The 19,602-nt window shown below is 39.9% G+C and overlaps 2 protein-coding genes across 5 annotated transcripts; both read left to right on the top strand.

The window, feature by feature from the left end:
* The first annotated feature begins 548 nt into the window (after positions 1-548).
* Positions 549-14,296, top strand: LOC133985093 (flavin-containing monooxygenase 5-like). 4 transcript variants are annotated; one of them, XR_009925436.1, is made up of 12 exons: positions 6,415-6,589; positions 6,760-6,900; positions 7,007-7,195; positions 7,385-7,550; positions 7,708-7,850; positions 8,114-8,313; positions 8,645-8,878; positions 8,971-9,092; positions 9,331-9,403; positions 9,538-9,607; positions 9,678-10,299; positions 10,362-10,628. XR_009925436.1 is itself a non-coding variant. In XM_062424659.1 (11 exons), the coding sequence occupies exons 2-11, from the start codon at positions 6,769-6,771 to the stop codon at positions 14,222-14,224; spliced, it is 1,359 nt and encodes a 452-aa protein (XP_062280643.1). In that variant the 5' UTR covers positions 6,412-6,589; positions 6,760-6,768; the 3' UTR covers positions 14,225-14,296. The 4 variants fall into 4 exon arrangements, 3 of the variants coding, with proteins under 3 accessions (XP_062280642.1, XP_062280643.1, XP_062280641.1); XM_062424659.1 differs by lacking the exons at positions 9,678-10,299; positions 10,362-10,628 and adding an exon at positions 14,195-14,296 and having other exon boundaries at positions 6,412-6,589; XM_062424657.1 differs by having other exon boundaries at positions 9,678-10,628.
* On the top strand, positions 14,246-19,214 carry LOC133985095 (flavin-containing monooxygenase 5-like). Its single transcript, XM_062424661.1, has 9 exons — positions 14,246-14,377; positions 14,810-14,998; positions 15,137-15,302; positions 15,408-15,550; positions 15,705-15,901; positions 16,910-17,045; positions 17,257-17,476; positions 17,648-17,720; positions 18,318-19,214. Exons 1-9 carry the CDS (start codon positions 14,246-14,248, stop codon positions 18,685-18,687), a joined length of 1,626 nt encoding a protein of 541 aa, XP_062280645.1. The 3' UTR covers positions 18,688-19,214.
* The last annotated feature ends 388 nt before the right edge of the window (positions 19,215-19,602 follow it).

Genomic DNA, 19,602 nt, shown 5'->3' with positions numbered 1-19,602 from the left:
GAGACAACTGTAGTCAGAGGTTGGATATGGAGAACCCTATTGGATAGAGGACAAAAAGCCCTGAGTTGCGTCAAGGCACTGTTTTTATCTGTAGACCAGTAGACTAAATTCTATATACTGTAAATGTGTTGGATCTGCCCATATATGGGCATGGCTCAACCTGTGGCATTATCTGTGTGGTTTAAAGACTATCCCTGGAGGACAGAAACTTCAGAAGTGAAGGGAGCATCAGGACAGAACATGTACTGATTATTCATTCACTTCTCCTTGATCAAGTAAATAAACCTTTTCAACGCAAGACATCCTGGACTCCTGTCTACTCTCTCCACTGATGTATGGGCTGCATATTTAAAAATCAACAACAGTAGGAGGCAAAGGTGTAAAGATTTCACAATGTCGCATCTGTTCTGGTTTAAAGTCACACATTTGGAGATATGTTCTTGTGTTTTAACAGTGTAATATTGTTCTGTTCCATAATATACTGTATGCTGTCTTATGCCTTTTTTCTCATACTTTTTCCCCCCATTTTTTCCTTTTGCAGCTCCATCATGGTGCACAGAGTAGCAGTGATCGGGGCAGGCCCCTCTGGTCTGACCAGCATTAAGGCTTGTCTGGATGAGGGCCTGGAGCCAATCTGCTTTGAAAGCAGCGATGACATGGGCGGACTGTGGAAGTTCAAGGCAAGACTCTATATAAACTTTTTTTGGCTTAAATTTGCATATAATATCAGATGAATTGGACTAAGCTGCTATCAGTCTTACCGTCATTTCTTAACATCTGTCCTTTGAAATCACTTCTCTGCAGGAAGTGTCAGAGCCCAACAGGGCCAGTATCTACCGTTCCCTCACCATCAACATTTCCAAGGAGATGATGTGTTACAGTGATTTCCCCATTCCCGCTGATTACCCCAACTACATGCACCACTCCAAAATCCTAATTTACTTCAGGATGTATGCAGAACACTTCAAATTGCTGCAACACATTCGCTTCCAGGTAACAAGACTTACAAAGACAAGGGAGAGTGTGTTTGTCAGATATTCTTGCTACTGTTTGAAATATATCTACAAACTATTCTCCTTCATGTTAATATGTCAGACCTCAGTGAAGAGTGTCAGACAGAGACCAGATTTCTCTCGCACTGGTCAGTGGGAAGTGGTGACTGAGAATAAAGATGGACAAGAGGAGAGGCATGTCTTTGATGCAGTGATCTGCTGCTCTGGTCACTACACCTACCCTAACTTGCCACTCAAAGACTTCCCAGGTAAGGACTCATTAATAATATTTGTGCAACAAACAACAGTTATATACTGCAACATCTGTCCCAATATACATCACAGTAGGGAACACAATATATCTATAATATTATAATATAAAACATTCTGTTATGTTTCAGGAATTGAAACATTTGAGGGAAAATACTTTCACAGCTGGGACTACAAGGGGCCTGAAGAAATGTACGGGAAGAGAGTGGTGGTTGTCGGCATTGGTAACTCAGGGGGTGACATCGCTGTGGAGGGAAGCAGAGTTACAGAGCAGGTTTGGACTTTTTTGTGATTTCACTCATCCTCTTTAATCAACTGAAATTAAACCTTTTTTTCTACTACTGCATACATATCTTCTCTGTAAATAATTAGTCCTGTGTTCTCATTTGACAAAAATGAAATGAAGAGGGAGAAATGTATATTTGAAATTCGTTATTTTCATAATGCTGCCCTCTAGTTGTGCATTGTTTTTAATGAAATGCTGTTCTATTATTTACGTAGCTGTAGCTACGTAGGCTTTCCTATGATTGAATGTGGCATTCAATCATAAGCAGAGCAGAAAGTCACACTGAGACTGACAGCATCCTGCTACACAACAAAAGAGCAACAGACTCTGAACAACCCACCTTAGCTTTCCTGCTAAACTTTTATTCTTATCAAAATTAAAAACATGAACACAAACATGAAATTGTGACTTTGGTCACATTAGAATCTGTTCTGGTCAAAAACACCTGTATCCAACTAATAGCTACAGCAGTTTGTTAACTTTGTCTCCCATTCTGTATGGTGTAACACAGGTACCTTGCCAGCTAATGTCAATCAAGCCAGCCTCTGAGACAAAAAAGAGCCTTTTAGATATTTTTCCATAGGCCTCTTTCCTTCTTCCCTTTCCTTCATTCTAATCTGATAGAAACTATAATCAATACATTTAAAATGTGATTTCAGTTGGACTTTTAACACATTACAACACATCTTCAGGCTCATTCATTCATATTGTTTTTGTGCCTACCTCTCTCCTTGTCTACGTTCCTCTCTGTACTCCTCAGATGTATGTGAGCACTCGTAGTGGTGCCTGGGTCATCCGACAGGTGTCTGACAACGGCCTGCCAGTGGACATGAAGTACAACACACGTTTCGTCCACATCTTGTTCCAGCTGTTGCCAATCAACTTTTTCAACTGGTTTGGCGAGAAAAAAATCAATGCCATGTATGACCACACTATGTATGCCCTAAAACCCAAACATAGGTAGGGTTTTTTCTTTTTCTTCATGCTTTTAATGCAAACATTACAAACATGGTTTATACTAATGCACTCAGGACCACACAGTATATTATAGTATCACACTATATTCTCCCATTGTTACTGAAGTATGCAGCCAATAAAGTCAATCATTACACTGTGCATAATGACGAAAGATGTAGCTAATCTGTTGATGCACAGTTTCACTCTCCTTCTGTCATTATCATACCTCAAACTCGCCTTTGTCGTTAACTTTCCCCTCCTCCGCTGCACCTCCCCTCTACAGGCTCTTCAGTCAGATCCCAGTGATTAATGACGACCTGCCTTTAAAGATTCTGACCGGGTCCGTAGTTGTCAAACCAAACGTCAAAGAAATCCGTGGCTCTACTGTGGTGTTTGATGATGGCAGCTTTGTGGAAAAGGTCAGAGAACTGTAAGAATACCCTCAAGAGTCTTCCTGTACTTCAAGCTAAATCTAAAATCTCTAACTTATTTCTTCTTTGCTACAGGTGGATACGATTGTGTTCGCTACAGGTTATAACTATGATTTCCCTTACTTGCCAAGCAATACTTTGTACAAGTCTGGGCACCGTGCGGGTCTGTACAAGCATGTTTTCCCCCCCAACATGGAGCATCCCACTCTGGCTGTGGTGGGTTTCATCCACGCTCTTGGAGCCATTATGCCTCAGGCTGAAATACAGGCCCGCTGGGTCACACGTGTCTTCAAAGGTGAGGCCACATGTGTGTTTTAAGCCAGCATGTCACTGAGGTTCCTTAGGAATGGGTTGAATGTTTATCACATTCAGCTCATATCTGAAAAACATGCCCAATTTATCACCTGGTACTAATCTCCAGACTTTCAGTACACATGTCAGTCTACTTACCTCGGCTTTCTGCCTTTTGCTCTTCAGGACTTAAAAAGCTGCCCTCAAATGAGGCCATGAAAAAGGCTGTTGATAATGACACCAAGGACATTGAGAAAAGGTAAAGCTCCCTTTTTTTGTTATCTCCTTTTGGAGTAAATTAATGCTCACACTCACATATCCTCTGTCTATCCTCTGACTACTTCTAAGTTTCTGACAGCAATCTAAACTCTCAGAATTAAATTGTTTCATTCATGGAGAGGAAAAAAATTGAGAATATTCTACTGACCAAGTGAAATCCTAAATTCATTTTTTATATCCTCCTCACAGCTTCATCGTTTCAAAGTTGACACCGTTGCAGGTGGACTTTGTTTCCTACATGGACGATATAGCTGGAGAGATCGGAGTGCGGCCAAGTCTCCCCTGGCTCTTCTTCACAGACTATCCACTTTATAAGAGGGTGCTGTGGGGACCTGTCACATCCTACCAGTACCGCTTGATGGGACCAGGGAAATGGAAGGGTGCCCGCAAATCAATCTTCACCCAGTTTGATCGCATGTACCAGCCCTTAAAAAACAGACAGGTCTGAAATGAGTGTTGTACATTATCTTTACATGTAATGCTAAATATACTGTACAGTCCTACTTTATCTGAACATGGAATACTGTATGAGTGGCTGACCATGTGACCAAATGTAAGTGTAATCTTATCCCTCCTGTCTATCTCAGGTGAAGGAAATAGAGGCCTCCATCACCGGCCGCCTGTTCAAACTGAGCCTGACTGTCATGGCCGGAGGAGCTGCTGTCTACTACATCCATGTTCGCAACCCAGCTACCATCCCCACCCTCCTCTCCAACCTCCGTCCACAAACAGCCTGAATATGCTGCATCGGTCAAATGGTGTGAATAGGACTCTCATACACACAAACTAAATACCAAATCCAATGTTTCTAGATCCTCTAGTTCAGTATACTGAACTATTTGGATTGTGATTGAGGGAATGATTATAATAGATATCTCTGTCTGAGGTGCTGATTAATGCTAGAGATAGCACTGTATCTATCCAGCCATTATATCTAACTATTTTACATGAGTATGACAAAATATGTCATGAAGGAAATGTAACATCCTAGTTTACATATGTTGTAAACATATCAAACAACTTGTTCACTTTGCCTGTAGCTGTCAAAAGTTTCATTTTTTTCTACAATGTACATTTGTTGCAGCATCTCTGTCATAGTTAAATATTTGAGAAAATCTTACACTGACTTCAGTTATAAGACAGGATTCACACCTGGGTCTCCATTGTCAAAAGTGCACACATCAGTCTTCTTGATGTGTGCAGTACTTTTGCCCCTACACTATATGAAAGTCCCACTACTTCCAATATTGGAGCTAAATGTTGGTGACAGATGTAAACAGGTTTGCAGATGAGTTAAATGTTGTCTTCTTATTGCTTTGCAATTTCTTGGTTGTCTTTTGAGATGAACTGAATTGTTAAAGGTCAAGAATAACTAAGCTAACCATGCTTATTTAATTTATATTTGACTTAAGTGTTTTTTCTGTGTGAATAAAACAATATAAACTTTACATTATACTTCTCTTCTGAGTCATCTTGTCTCCAGTCAGAAGACCTATACTAACTTGACTTTATGTACTGTACATGGAAATGATCTTGTTCACTTTATCAATTCATATTCTCAATACTGGCCCTGAGGTGGCAAAGCTTTCAAATGCATTTTTCCACTGAATAGTGGCTTTAGATTGTGTCCCTCATCTCTTACAGTGTTGTTGCGCTCTGAGATTAGCTTCAAGGTCAGTGTGGAGAGTAGGAATTGTCACAGTAACAAGAACCTAGTTACACGTACATATGGGCAGATCAGTATTCTATTGAGACAGACTTGAAAAAACCTGGAACTATCCTTTAAAAAATAGCCTTGCCAAGAAATATCTCACACATAATCCCCTACACTTCAGTTTTTGTATGGATTGAATAATGTACTAACCAATCTGAGCATACGGTCTTCTAATATTCTAAATGTTTATTTTTGAGTGAAATCAAATATTTACAGTTATGGTCTCAAAGTTGACACCCCTGCATGAGGCCTATGGACAATAGGTATGCTATCCTACAAAGTTGGCAACCTTGATGTTGATGATGTCACCTCCCCATTCCCCATAGGATGGCGCTGTGAGAACCTATTACAGTCTACCAGCATTGCTTTATGCGACCAGAGAAATGAGAAGAATAGCAATCCTCAGACAGTTTGGCTGTATGTACCAGACATTTCAGAAATGAATGTTGTTATTTCAGTGTTATACATGCTAAATGTACAGTACAGCTGTCAGCTGTGCCCCTGGTACTCTGACATGTGGTTCTGGTACATTATCATGTATTTTTGGGCTCCTGGTACTCTAACATGTGGTTCTGGTACACTAACATGTATTTCTGGCCCTGGTAACCCCTCTAGAAGCATTTGACAAGTGTACCACCCCAGTAACCCACCCAACCATCGTGCCCCTGGTACCGTCACCTCCGCCTGCCATGAGGACTGTCATTTTAAAACTCTGTGCCTCTGACCGACTTCAAATTTACTCAGTGTCATCTTAAGACACTGGAAATGAAAACTTATCAAAGTCCTTCGCCACTGTTATACCTGACGGACGTGGCATTACCATTTACCATTTCCTTACCATGTGTTGTTTATATTTTAAGTATATGTTGAGTAATAGTACTATAGTAAATCTGTTTTAGCTTCAGTTGTACTGTATGGGAAGACTTGGTTCACTGACCAAAATAGCAGTGAATTCCAACTGAAACCACCAATGCAGCTGTGAATGAGCATCCACGTATAATAATAATTTTATCAATCAGATTAATGATGAGTGAATATTTTTCTTAAGTAAAATTGAATGCTATCAGATGTTTATTATTCAGGATGGTTAGATATCCAGGTCAAAGGTTAACTTACGAAAACAGAAACTTCCTCTTTCACTTTAATTTTCCTTTACAGTCACTTGTTGCTTTGCAGAACAACAACGAACACATTCTGCTGCAGGACATTTGGAGACATTTCCGCTCCACCAAGCAGGGTTAAAGTCCCTCCTCTTCAGTAACTGATTAGTTGATAAGCAACAGCTCAGATCATGTGAACTTACAGCCTGTTTAACAGCTGATCGCAGCTGCACAGGACGTCAGGATCAACTTACAGGAGGAAAAAGAAGGTGAGAGCCAAGAAGAGAAATCTTCACTCTGTTTCAAGTAACTGCTCATTTAATTCGTCTCACTGATCTATAACACTCAACACTCAAATGCTGCAGCATTCTTCAATTTAAAGGTGCAGTGTGTAAGAGTTAGTGGCATTTGTGATATATTTTGTTTCTCCCTACACAAGAGCTCAGTAATGGTTCAACGAGTGGCAGTGGTTGGAGGGGGCAGTTCCGGTCTGGTCTGTATTAAGGTCTGTGTTGATGAGGGCCTGGAGCCTGTCTGCTTTGAAAGCACTGATGACATTGGCGGCCTGTGGAAATTTAAGGTGCAGTTTTCAAGAGAATACACATATTACCCTTGTTGTAAGTTTCATATTTGTTCAAATGTCAGTTTTTATCAGCTCTGTACATTGACGTCATTTGTTTCCACAGGATTCTACTGAGCCAGAGCGATCCAGTATCTACCGTTCTTTGGTGGTCAACACCTCCAAAGAGATGATGTGTTTCAGCGATTTTCCAATGCCTGCTGCCTACCCAAACTACATGCACAACTCTCAGCTCCTGCAGTACTTCAGGCTCTATGCTGAGCATTTTGATTTGCTCAAATACATTAACTTCCAGGTTAATTCTGTTTCATCATACCAAGAGTGCCACTGTCTTTTCACATATTTCTATGGCATACTGAAATGTAAAGTACTTCGTGTGTGTGTGTGTGTGTGTGTGTGTGTGTGTGTGTGTGTGTGTGTGTGTGTGTGTGTGTGTGTGTGTGTGTGTGTGTGTGTGTGTGTGTGTGTGTGTGTGTGTGTTCAGACCACAGTGAAGAGTGTTACACAAAGACCAGATTTCTCAGTTTCTGGTCAGTGGGATGTAGTGACCATTAACAGAGACGGAGAGGAAGAGAGGCATGTCTTTGATGGAGTTCTAGTGTGTTCAGGCCACTACACCCATCCTGTCCTGCCCCTGTCAGACTTTCCAGGTCAGACATCACTTTACAAATATGTTTGTCAAGCATATATTGTCATTCAAGTTTGAGAGCATTTGATTTTAGTGGGTTGATTTACTTTAGAGTGGTGCATTCTTGCAAGAAACTCTCTGTTTTCCTTTGAGCTGTTGCATCATCTGTATCTCTCTAGGACATGAGACATTTTCTGGAAAGTGTTTTCACAGCTGGGATTATAAAGACGCAGATACCTGCAGAGGGAAGAGGGTGGTGGTGGTTGGAATTGGAAATTCTGGAGGAGATATTGCTGCAGAGATTAGCAGATCTGCAGAGAAGGTGAGACAGAAGAAGATTATATAAGCCTTGTTGCCAGTGTTTTGGCAGCAGTAACCAAGGAACATAAATGAGCCAAATGTGCTTTAACACAGACCATTAATTCTTAGTTTATTCTTATGCTCAAAGTTTATTTTAATATTACTACTACTACTTGAACGTACTTAGTTTAATCATTGATAAACAGTTTGTTCTCTTCTTTAATGTGTCCATTTTTTTCTGTACGTTCATGACAATGTTACATTCCTTTCTTCTTTCTCTGACAGACATTTCTCAGCACACGGCAAGGGGCTTGGGTGATTGGCAGGATGTCCAGCAATGGTCTTCCCCTGGATATGACAGCTATCACCAGGCTCAACAACATCCTCATGCAGCTTATTCCTAAGACTCTGGTCAACTGGGCAGCAGAGAGAGTACTGAACCAGAAATACGACCACAGACTATATGGCCTGCAGCCAAGACACAGGTGACCCATATCCACTTGGATGACTTGTTGATGACTTGGTTTATTGATGGGTACTTCTTTTGTTTTTTTGTCATTATTTATGTTACAGTATCAATTTTAATTGATAGATTCATAGATATACAATAGGTGGACAAAGGTAACATTTCATCAGTATTAATTGCATTGTAAGAAAAGGATTATGCACAAAGTTTTATCAATGATATCCGTCTAATACCAGCAGGGTGTCAGCTTTGCCGACGATAAGATACAAAGCTGTCTTTTTGAATGTGAGACAATGTTTGCAGCAAGATATATTTGATTAACTCTATTCATTATTTCTTCTCTTTCACAGACTTCTGGACAAAAAGCCTTTGATCAATGATGACCTTCCCGGCCGAATTCTTCAGGGGGCACTAGTCATGAAACCTAATCTGAAAGGTTTCAATGGCTCTGGAGTTGTATTTGAAGATGGTACTGTGGAGGAGAACATTGATGCTGTGGTGTTCTGTACTGGTTATAATGGAAACTTCCCATTCCTGCCTCCAGCTCTGTCTGATGGGTCTAAGGGAGAGCTGACATTGTACAAGTAAGTACATGGTAGACAGAGTGCTGTATGTGCCTGTATTATCCATTGGACTATCACCTATATTGTAATATAATTTTTTTTTCATACTTAAGGAGACTGTTTCCTCCTTCTCTACAACACCCCACTTTGGCTGTGATGGGTCTTTTCCAGACAAAAGGACCAATCATTCCCGTAGTGGAAATGCAGGCACGGTGGGCTGTTAAAGTGTTTACAGGTAAACATTTGTGAGCTTAACACACACACACACACACACACACACACACACACACACACACACACACACACACACACACACACACACACACACACACACACTCACTCACTCACTCACTCACTCACACTCACACTCACACTCACACTCACACTCACACTCACACTCACACTCACACTCACACTCACACTCACAGGATTAAGAAGCAAGACATGTTAGTTTGTTCAGTTTCATCTTTAAGGTTTGAGCCGCCTTCCATCCAAGGAGAAAATGCTGGCTGTCATTGAGTCTGAGAGGAAAAGAAACATGAAGAGGTATACATTCTTTAAACACGTATCTCTTTTATATGATGCAGCCAGATTTAAAAAGCAGAATTTCAGTTTTCATACTTTAAATATGTATTATGAATGATGACATATTAATCTGCTTTTTTTCTTTGTTTTCTCAGCTATTCTTGCCCACGACAGGCTGCCCTCCAGGTGGATTACATCCCTCTCCTGGATTTCATGGCTGACGAGGTCAGTTCAGTTCTATATAAAAGTGTGTTTCCATAGAGACACAACCATCATGGCAGACCTCTAATCACAGGTTGGGGTTCGACCAAACTTCCTGAGACTACTACTAAGAGATCCTCTCCTCTGGGTGAAGGTCTTCTGTGGTCCCTGTACTCCATATCAATATCGTCTCACTGGGCCTGGACAGTGGGCCGGCGCCCGCCAGGCTATCCTCTCACAGTGGGAGCGGGTGGCACAACCTTTCAGAACCAGAGCGATACCAGAACCGGAGAAAACACTGTCTGTCCTCTTCTCTCCTTGGCTGCTCACGTTTGGAGGAACTGTGATTATGGCTGTGCTTCTGTCTAAAAATGAGGCCGTTCCAGTGGTGCAGGGTGCAGCTCAGACTCTGGACAGGTGCACGATTTTCCTCAAGGACATCTGGTCCTGAGTGAGTAGGTAACAGATTTAAAGAGTGGAGATGAGTAGATTGAAAGAGGGTGTTTTAGTCCATTTTTTCTCTCTCCTTTTGAAGAAGCCGTAAGACTCATGTTTGTGTAGGTTTACAATTGGTTGGATGTTGCACAACTACAATGTTTTTAATTTATAAATTAGGGTGGTATTCAGGAAACCACTGCTGAGTTGTGGTTACTGCAGGTAACTGCAGGATGTGGGTTAAGAGGTGAATCTGGGACATTAGACAACAAAAACTCACAGTTGGTGTTAATTAACTGTGGCCTCTTTGTGTTACTAAAACTACTAGAAATCCATCCACCAGTGAACAAACCTACAGTATCATACAACTGTATTAAAATAGTAATGCTCCAATGTATCCAAGTCGCAGTGTAGTCTACATGTGGAGAATGTATTTTTGTTGTTAGTGGGTTATTTGCTTGGGGAGCACACTTGACCCAGAGAAGTCCACTTTAAAACTACTGTCTCAGAAGCCAAATGAGGAAGATACTTTGAATGAAGTCAGTTCTCCACAAGAATAACTGTAATATGCTGACATAAAATAAACAGATTGTGAAACTTTTTTCAAATATTTCTCAGAGGTGAAAAAAATCTTTTTTACAAAAAATGAAATGTCTTTTATGTTACTTTTCATATTCTTTTGCTACCATGGTTATCTTAAACATCCTGTTTATGCTTTAAACCAACATGTTCTTTATTTTAATTATGAAATCAGCTTTCATGTTTAGATAGGCTACATTATTTCTCCATGTTAGTATGACATGTTTGATTTTGGCATTTTTCTAAGTTGACAGTCGACAGAATTTCATTCAACTATTTCTTGAAAAAGGTGACCTCTATCTACGGCTTTTTCACCCTGAAGACCAACTAACGTGGACCAAAGCTGTTTTAACATGGAAGATGTGAGATTTATTCATTTAATGTCCATCTTGTTTTAACATGTATTTTACCATTGAGACAGAACTCACACAACATGTGTCACGTCATCAGCCTTTATGAAACTTGACTGACCTTTTACATCTCTGTAAAAACCCCACAGGACCATAGAAGATTTAGGCCAGGTTTGAACTGATCAATCATCTTTAAACAAGGGTAAACTGTCCAATAATAAGCATAAAGACTGACATTAATTTTGCTTCATTAGACAGTCCAAAAATTGTTAATCACAGATTAAATGACACTTTTCATACCATACAAAACACATAAAATAGTCATGAAAACTATACATATCACATCATAGTACTGTAATACTGCAAAATACCCTACTTTTTTCTAAGAATGAACAACTGTGAAATAAAGTTATCAATAAAGATATCAATAATCAGGCATCTGTCACAGGGCATATGTAACACCAAGAATACGACATCAAATGGGTTTTGTCAGTGATCCATATTGCTCCTTTTGTCCCCATGGAACCCTGGGCTCCTTTTTGCATATGATGTGTGAATGTCCTGGGGTATCTGAATTGTGGAGAAAGGTTACAGATGTTATTACGATGTTAACAGGAGTCAATTTCCCTATGTCACTTGTGGTGCATCTTTTGAACGATGACTCTAGCCTTTCTCTGGCGGATAAAGACCGTACAATTTGGCTTGCAGGCCTCACTGCAGCCAAAAAGATAATTGTGCAGCGCTGGAAAACTCAGGACCTTTCTACCACCCACTGGTTGAGGACATTTTTGGACATTTCATACATGGAACTATCATCAGCGAGAATAAATAATGCCCAGCCACGCACTGTACTGCAATGGGAGAATGTAATATCCAAATTGAAGGACCTACTGTTGACATAGATCTGATCTGTCAATCTTTTTCAATGCCACAAGGGTGGTGGTGTGTGGGGGGAATCCTGGGGTGGGGGGGTGGGTGAAAGGGGGGTAGGGAGGGAAGATGAGAGGGTTGTTTTGAAGGTTGATGGTTGTACATGCATAAACAATGTGTTATGTTTGCTTATGTTTTTGACACATCAATAAAAAATGAATGAGAAAAAAAAATCAGGCATCCAACACATAACTCCTATTAATATCCATCAGTAGTAGTAGTAGTAGTAGTAAAAGTAATTAAAACTGTGACTCTCTAAGAACACAATTAGCTGAGATGTTAAACAAGAAACATCCTTTGACTGCTGCTGCTGCAGATCATGTGTTTAGGTTGAAGGTCCACAAAGTGTTTAACTGCATTTTCTCTTTATCACAAACATGATAGATAGATTATGGGGTGGTGTCCTGATGTAGATTATCAGAGACTGTTTCAGGCTGATCCTGGTCTAAACTTTCATCAGTTACATGCTGTTATGTCACATCAAGAAAAACATATTTACATGAGGAGGAACTTTTACAAATGTGGCACTGTCAAGGACCAAGCAGTGAGGCAACGAGGAGACAAGAATGTAGATTAGAAAAATTGGGTTTTATACCCAAAAAATGAAAACTTTTACAAAAACCAAGGAAAACTTATTAACTAGGCCTATAAAAGAGGAAAACAAAAGATAACTATAATCAATATAACAACAAAGAAACTGAGATGTTAAGTGAACAGAACTGACCCGACATAATAACATAAGGTAGCACATATATACTGGCTTGGCCAAACCAAATAACACACAAGGGGGACACAAAATGGACGCCAACTACAACTAAATACAAAGCAAACTAACTAAACCCAAATCCTCCCCATGGCACAGCAGGAAGTGGTCCGGCCTGATGAGCTTGGCCCAAGATTTAAGAGTGCTCCGCCCTGAGCCCTACCTTTTGCTCCACCAGGAAGAATCCTCCCCCAACCACGGTAACTCAAGACAAAGAAAGAAATGATTAATATAACATTGTTAAAATGTGTGCGCTCCACTGAAACAATGCAAGGTTTAAAGTAAATAAACAAATTCTAAATCAGACAAACTGTGTAGTGTCACATTGTGTAGTGTTTGGTGTGGTTGACTGCAAATGAAATGAACCTGTGTAGAAAATCAAGAGAGTGATTGTGTTAGATATTACCATGTGTGGCTGTGGCCATCACAGGCACTTTGTCTTCTGTTAGCCATTTTTGCACCATCTTAGTATTTATTAAATAGGGTGAACTCACTGCAGTGACAATGTGACCTCTCTGTGTCAGACACTGCCTTTCAAATGACTTATTATTCATATTAACAAGACATTATAATGACAGTGTTTTCTATTCATGTAGGTATCCTTCAATTACTCTAAAAGCCTGACAAGAACAACGATTCACTGTTCAGGAAAGCTTTTGTTGAGTTCATTTCTTCACTTGTTGTAAGGACCCACTGTTCATCAATCATCAGCCAGTATTGACTGTCTGTTAAAAGCTGGCTGAGTAGGTAACAGATTAAAAGACTGAAGATAGGTAGACTGGAGGAGGATATTTTAGTCCATTATTTCTCTCTCCTTGTCAAGAAGAGGTAAGACTCATGTTTGTGTTGGCTTGTACTGGATTGTACTAGAACAATGTTTTTGTAATTAATAACTGAGAGTGGCATTTAGGAAAACAACTGCTGAGTTGTGGTTACTATTATGTGGGAGAGTGAATAGTGTGTCTCTTTGTTGGAGCTGTAGTTACAGCACAGAAATGTAATGGCTGCCATCTTCTCAGGCTTCAGAGTTGCTCCTCTGACATTTAAGTTTATGAGTAATTTTCACATAAAAGACTCAATTTACTATCATGTTTTATTCCATTTCAATATGTGCTTCCTCTGTTTAGTACATATTTTACACACAGAAAATGTTTCTGTATATGTAAATAAAAATTGGTACTTTTTAACCCTTTTAAAGTTTTGATTAGAAACAAATTTGCTTCCTCGTTTATTGTTCAGTGACTGTAATTTCCACTGGAATCCAGTTATATCCTTTTATATTTATATTAGTTTCAAATATGATAAGTTAGTTAGAAATAAGTGTTTTCTATTTATACATATCATCATTACCATTACACATACATTTCAGCAGGCTGTATATACTGTAAATAACCACCTACGTTGTGCATATAAAATAACAACACATTTTTTGTCCATAAATATTTATTTCAGCACTCTTACACATCTTGTTGTGAAAGAGCTTTGACACATTTTGGATTTGAGTGATATTTTCTATCCACTTTCTTCATTCTCACTTCTACTCTACTCTTCCAGTCCAGCCACTGTCTCAGTTTCCCTCGCTGAGAGCAGTGCTTCCTCTCCAACATGGTTCAGAGGGTGGCAGTGATCGGTGCAGGGCCATCTGGTCTGACCAGCATCAAAGCCTGTTTGGATGAAGGTCTAGAGCCCAGCTGCTTTGAGAGCAGCCATGATATTGGTGGTCTGTGGAGATATAAGGTGAGGGACAATGTTTTAATCTGGTAATTTGTCACTAAATTAATACTCTATCTTTGGTGGTTTAAAGCATGCATCCTTACACTTCAGCATATACCATGTTAAATAAATGTTGATTTGAAAATTAACTTAGGATAATAAAATCAAATTAAATTAAGATACTTTCTCACAAAAAAAATGAGCATAACTTCCTTTTATATTGAAATCAAGCAGGGAGTTAAGTAAACATCTCAACTTTTGGAACTTTTTTCATGCTTTTGGTATTACAAAAATATTTTTGCAAGTAGCTGACTAATCTTATACTTTAAAAGCCCTCTGAAGTTTGGGGGATGTTATGTGGTACATGTATGATATAATGTATAATGATACCCTGTACTTGTAACAGCTTCATTTCCCACAAACAACAAATCACTATCTGCATCAACCCTACTTTAGGAGCAGCCAGAGCCTGGACGAGCCAACATCTATCAGTCGGTGGTCATCAACAGCTCCAAAGAGATGATGTCTTTCAGTGACTTCCCTCCTCCAGCTGAGCTCCCCAACAACATGCATCACTCTGAGGTGCTGCTTTACCTGCGACTCTATGCTCAGGCCTTCAAACTGCTGCAGCACATTCACTTCCAGGTTAGTGACCTAGTGATTTACTAAACATATTTTTAACAGATTATCTCTTTAAATTTATGAGGGTAAAGCTATTTCAACTTTTTTGATTTCACAAATATGAATGTGACAGATGATGACAAATATCAATGTCCTACTCAGACTGCTGTGGTCAGTGTGAGGCAGAGCCCAGACTTTGCTGTGACAGGCCAGTGGGAGGTGCAGACAGAGACGAGAGAGGGTCAAAATAAGACTCATGTTTTTGATGCAGTGATGATTTGCACCGGACACTTCACCCAGCCTCACCTGCCGCTCAAAGACTTCCCAGGTATTTGCATTATTTCACCACCAGGTGTCACACTATCAGTGCTCTTCAATTGGGGTTCAACTATGGCTATGTGTAAAATAATACTTTCGTCTTATTCCATTTTAGGTATAGAGAACTTTGAAGGCAGGTATTTCCACAGCTGGGAATACCGCAACGCTGAGGGTCTGCAGGGGAAAAGAGTGGTGGTGATTGGGATTGGGAACTCTGGGGGTGATATTGCTGTGGATATCAGTCGAGTGGCTGAGAAGGTGAGCAACTAAACAAGATTTCTGGGCTTTTGTCTTTGTTTTTTATATCAAATAAATGCAGCTTTTAATAACATTTTTTAAAAACATTGTGATGATGAAATTATAAAAGATGAGCATGTGAATCTGTGCTGTCGTGTGCTGACTGGACCCGCAGGTTTACCTCAGTACCAGGAGTGGAGCATGGGTGTTCAGCCGTGTAGGACTGGGTGGGCTCCCAGTTGACCTTGTTGGGACTTCTCGGATGGATATGATGATAGGGAGGCTTTTCCCCTCATGGATCAACAGCATGTTGGAGAAGAATCTAAATCGATCATTTGACCACAGACTATATGGCCTGAAACCAAAACATGGGTAACAAGATCATATTAACATTATCTGCATCTACATGTCTTAAATATGATTGTTACAAGACAAAGTCCTAATAGTGCTTCAGGCTGAAATTTTCAGTACATCACACACACACACACACACACACACACACACACACACACACACACACACACACACACACACACACACACACACACACACATATATGTATATATACTGAACAAAAATATATAAACGCAACACTTGTGTTTTTGCTCCCATTTTTCATGAGCTGAACTCAAAGATCTAAAACATTGTCTATATACACAAAAGACCTATTTCTCTCAAATATTGTTCACAAATCTGTCTAAATCTGTGTTAGTGAGCACTTCTCCTTTGCCGAGATAATCCATCCCACCTCACAGGTGTGGCATATCAAGATGCTGATTAGACAGCATGAATATTGCACAGGTGTGCCTTAGGCTGGCCACAATAAAAGGCCACACGCCGTTTTGCTTTATTGAGGGGGTCTGGGGGGGTCAGAAAACCAGTCAATATCTGGTGTGAACACCATTGGCCTAACCCTAACCCATCTCCTTTGCATAGAGTTGATCAGGTTGTTTATTGTGGCCAGTTCCTGCCAATATCCAGCAACTTTGCACAGCCATTGAAGAGGATGGGCCAACATTCCAAAGGCCACAATCAACAACCTGATCAACTCTAATACGCTCTGCGTGAGGCAAATGGTGGTCACAGCCTAAGGCACACCTGTGCAATATTCATGCTGTCTAATCAGCATCTTGATGCTGATTAGACAAAAGAACTATTCAAAATGATGAGAGATTTGCAGGAACTACTTAGTTCATGCAATTTTCTTTATTTGTAATAAGAGAGCAAGATGTAAGATACTGACCAGATTCAGACTGCAGAGAACAACCTGATCTCTACCCTGTCCTGCATTATTGTAACTATTCAAGTCTTGACTATATGTTTGTGCCACTGAAACACTCCTCATGGGTGACTTATGCAGCTCTACTGTCCTCTTGGCAGTTTTTTTACACAGATCCCTGTTGTGAATGATGACCTGCCCGCTCGGATCATCTCAGGTCGTGTTCAGATTAAATCAAATGTGAAGGAGTTCCGTGGTTCCACTGTGGTCTTTTTTGATGGGAGCATTATAGACAAGGTGTGTGTATTGTGCATTCATTAGACTGTGGGTCTAATGTGGAAATTGTGTCACAATTACTACTTGGACTCTCACTCCTCTTTAGTTTTCACATTCTTTGTTGCCTCCTGGATCATTTTTAATCTTTTATTATTATTTATTATTTGGTTATGAAAAAGCAAAAATCACAAGGTTATTGAATGTTCATGAGTTTTCTGTGTATGTCATACAGGTGGATGTAGTGATGTTTGCCACAGGGTACAACTACAGCTTCCCCTTCCTGCCCTCAACTTTGCAGGCTAAATGTGGTTACAGGCTACATCTGTACAAACATGTGTTCCCTCCTGGGCTGACCCAGCCTACACTGGCAGTGGTGGGCTTCATCCATGGGCTTGGAGCCATTAACCCTCTGGCTGAAATGCAAGCTCGCTGGGCCACTAGGGTTTTTAAAGGTAAAGTACAACACAGAAACTATGAGTTGTATGTGCCGCCTGTCTGAGAAGATACCTGACCTAATGGTGAAGGCATTTATTGACACAAAGGATGTGTTATAATTTCAAGTTCAGATAGTAGTAGATGTCTTAGGACAGCAACTGACAATTGACTTAATTTCCTCAATGCAGGCTTAACAACCCTCCCCTCAGAGGAGACCATGAGGAAGGAAATTGAGAAAGACACAGCAACAATGCATCAGAGGTAACAAATAATTCTTATGCTGAATTACAGAAAGTATGCAAGCCTATATTAAACTGTGCAATGACTACAAATAATCCACTCTATTGTTGTGTATGTTTACTGTCATTAGTAGTAGTAGTAGTAGTAGTAGTAGTAGTAGTAGTAGTAGTCTCCTCTTGGCCTGATACACCAGGTATGATAAAAGTCCATTAACATCTTGTCCATGTTTCTTTCTCTACACATTGGCCCATGGTTTACACTCAGAGCACATAAAAAAACTGGCAACTGCACCACCATTTAGTCATCTAAGAAAAGCGATGGGATAGTTAAGAAAGATTGGAAATATTAAGGAGGAAGCACTATGAAACCTGCCCAAGTAATCAGCAGGGCCTTGGTCTGCCTGTTCTAGTTGTAAATGATAGTATGTTATTGATTGAATTACATATTTAAATAGGACATTAATAATGTGTATTTCTGCTTGCATGTACATGTTACTGTTATCATTTATATAATTGAATTTCTTGCTTCTTTTATATGAAGCATTTGTAACTAGAAGTTGAGTCAGTAAGTGTTTATATAAAATGTTTTGTTGTGTTTTTTTGTTCCCTGTGCTCATAGATTTTCTTGCTCAGAGCGTAACCCCCTTCAGGTGGACTACATTCCGTACCTGGACTCTTTGGCGGAGCAGGTGGGGGTTCGGCCAAACGTGCTGTGGCTTCTGCTGAGGGACCCTAGACTGGCACTAGAGGTTTTGCTGGGTCCGTGCACTCCATATCAGTACCGTCTGACTGGACCGGGCCAGTGGGCTGGAGCCCGTCAGGCCATTCTCACTCAGTGGGAGCGGGTGCTTCTGCCTTTCAGGACCAGAGTGGAACCAGAACCAGAGATCTCCAAACCCTCTTCAAAACTGTGTATCATCATGGCCTTTTCATGTGCAGCTCTGCTGTGCTGTTTCTTCTACAATAAACAACAGCTGAAAATCTGTTGACCTTTTTTTGTGGTCCAGAGAACTGGACTGGACTGTTAGATGTTACATTTTTTTACACTAAAACCAGCAGATGGAGACAAAGCAAAAAACGGCTCATTGAAGGAATCAAAGATCTGCTGATACATTATAACAAAAGTTATAACCAGTGATTTTATTAATGGTTGATCAATCCGTATCTAATGTTTTATCAATCAATAAGTGATTAATTACAGCTTTTGTGTTGCTGAGTTGTGAAAATTATATTTGTATCTGTCCTCTTCTACTTTAACTTGCTCACTTTTAATCTGTCTTTCTACATGGGAAGTTACTGTCTTTGCTCCCAGAATGTATTCCTACAATCTGTTACTAAAGCCTGTACTGACCTGGAAAAAAGTTTAAGTGTGCTGCTCCCTCTGTTTGAAATCAGTTGCAAAATGATCTGAATCTTCAGGATGTGGTCTGACTGGATGCTTTAAAGTGTGTCTAAATGACTTGGAGGCAGCCACGTCTGGCTTTAGATGCTCTGAATGATTCATGTCGCACCTGTTTGATCCTTAATGTTAACTCGTAATGAATAGCCTACTGATGAATGTTTTAAATATTTTATGATTTTGAAATGTATTTATTTTCATTGTAAACTGTTGTATGTTTATGTCTGTATTTTTATGTCTGGACGCCCTTGTTAAAGACATTTTCAATCTCAGACTTTTCCTGAAAATAAAATTAATGATATTGACCAGCTAGTTGAAAACGATAAACATCTAACCTTTTGACTCATTAAGGAGCTGAGTTGGTGACTCAGCGGAAAATGGTAAACTAATCGAGCATTTGGGTAATGATTTACAGTACATAGAGCCACATTTTGTAACTGCATATTTCATCACACAGGGAGAATGTAAACTGTGTTTATATATTAAGCCTATTTAATCTGCTGTG

The sequence above is a fragment of the Scomber scombrus genome, chromosome 8 (assembly GCF_963691925.1).
Source record: "Scomber scombrus chromosome 8, fScoSco1.1, whole genome shotgun sequence".
NCBI classification, from domain to species: domain Eukaryota; kingdom Metazoa; phylum Chordata; class Actinopteri; order Scombriformes; family Scombridae; genus Scomber; species Scomber scombrus.
The sequence above is the reverse complement of the archived record's forward strand: the minus strand, read 5'-3'. Positions and strand labels throughout refer to the sequence as shown.

Excerpts from the sequence above, each read along its gene's own strand:
- LOC133985093 (XM_062424657.1), top strand. The coding sequence starts at position 6,769 with ATGGTTCAACGAGTGGCAGTGGTTGGAGGGGGCAGTTCCGGTCTGGTC. Across the intron at positions 8,314-8,644 it reads GGCCTGCAGCCAAGACACAG|ACTTCTGGACAAAAAGCCTT; the intron begins GTGACCCATATC and ends TCTCTTTCACAG. Across the intron at positions 9,608-9,677 it reads TGGATTTCATGGCTGACGAG|GTTGGGGTTCGACCAAACTT; the intron begins GTCAGTTCAGTT and ends CTCTAATCACAG.
- LOC133985095 (XM_062424661.1), top strand. The coding sequence starts at position 14,246 with ATGGTTCAGAGGGTGGCAGTGATCGGTGCAGGGCCATCTGGTCTGACC. Across the intron at positions 14,378-14,809 it reads GTGGTCTGTGGAGATATAAG|GAGCAGCCAGAGCCTGGACG; the intron begins GTGAGGGACAAT and ends ACCCTACTTTAG. Across the intron at positions 14,999-15,136 it reads TGCAGCACATTCACTTCCAG|ACTGCTGTGGTCAGTGTGAG; the intron begins GTTAGTGACCTA and ends TGTCCTACTCAG.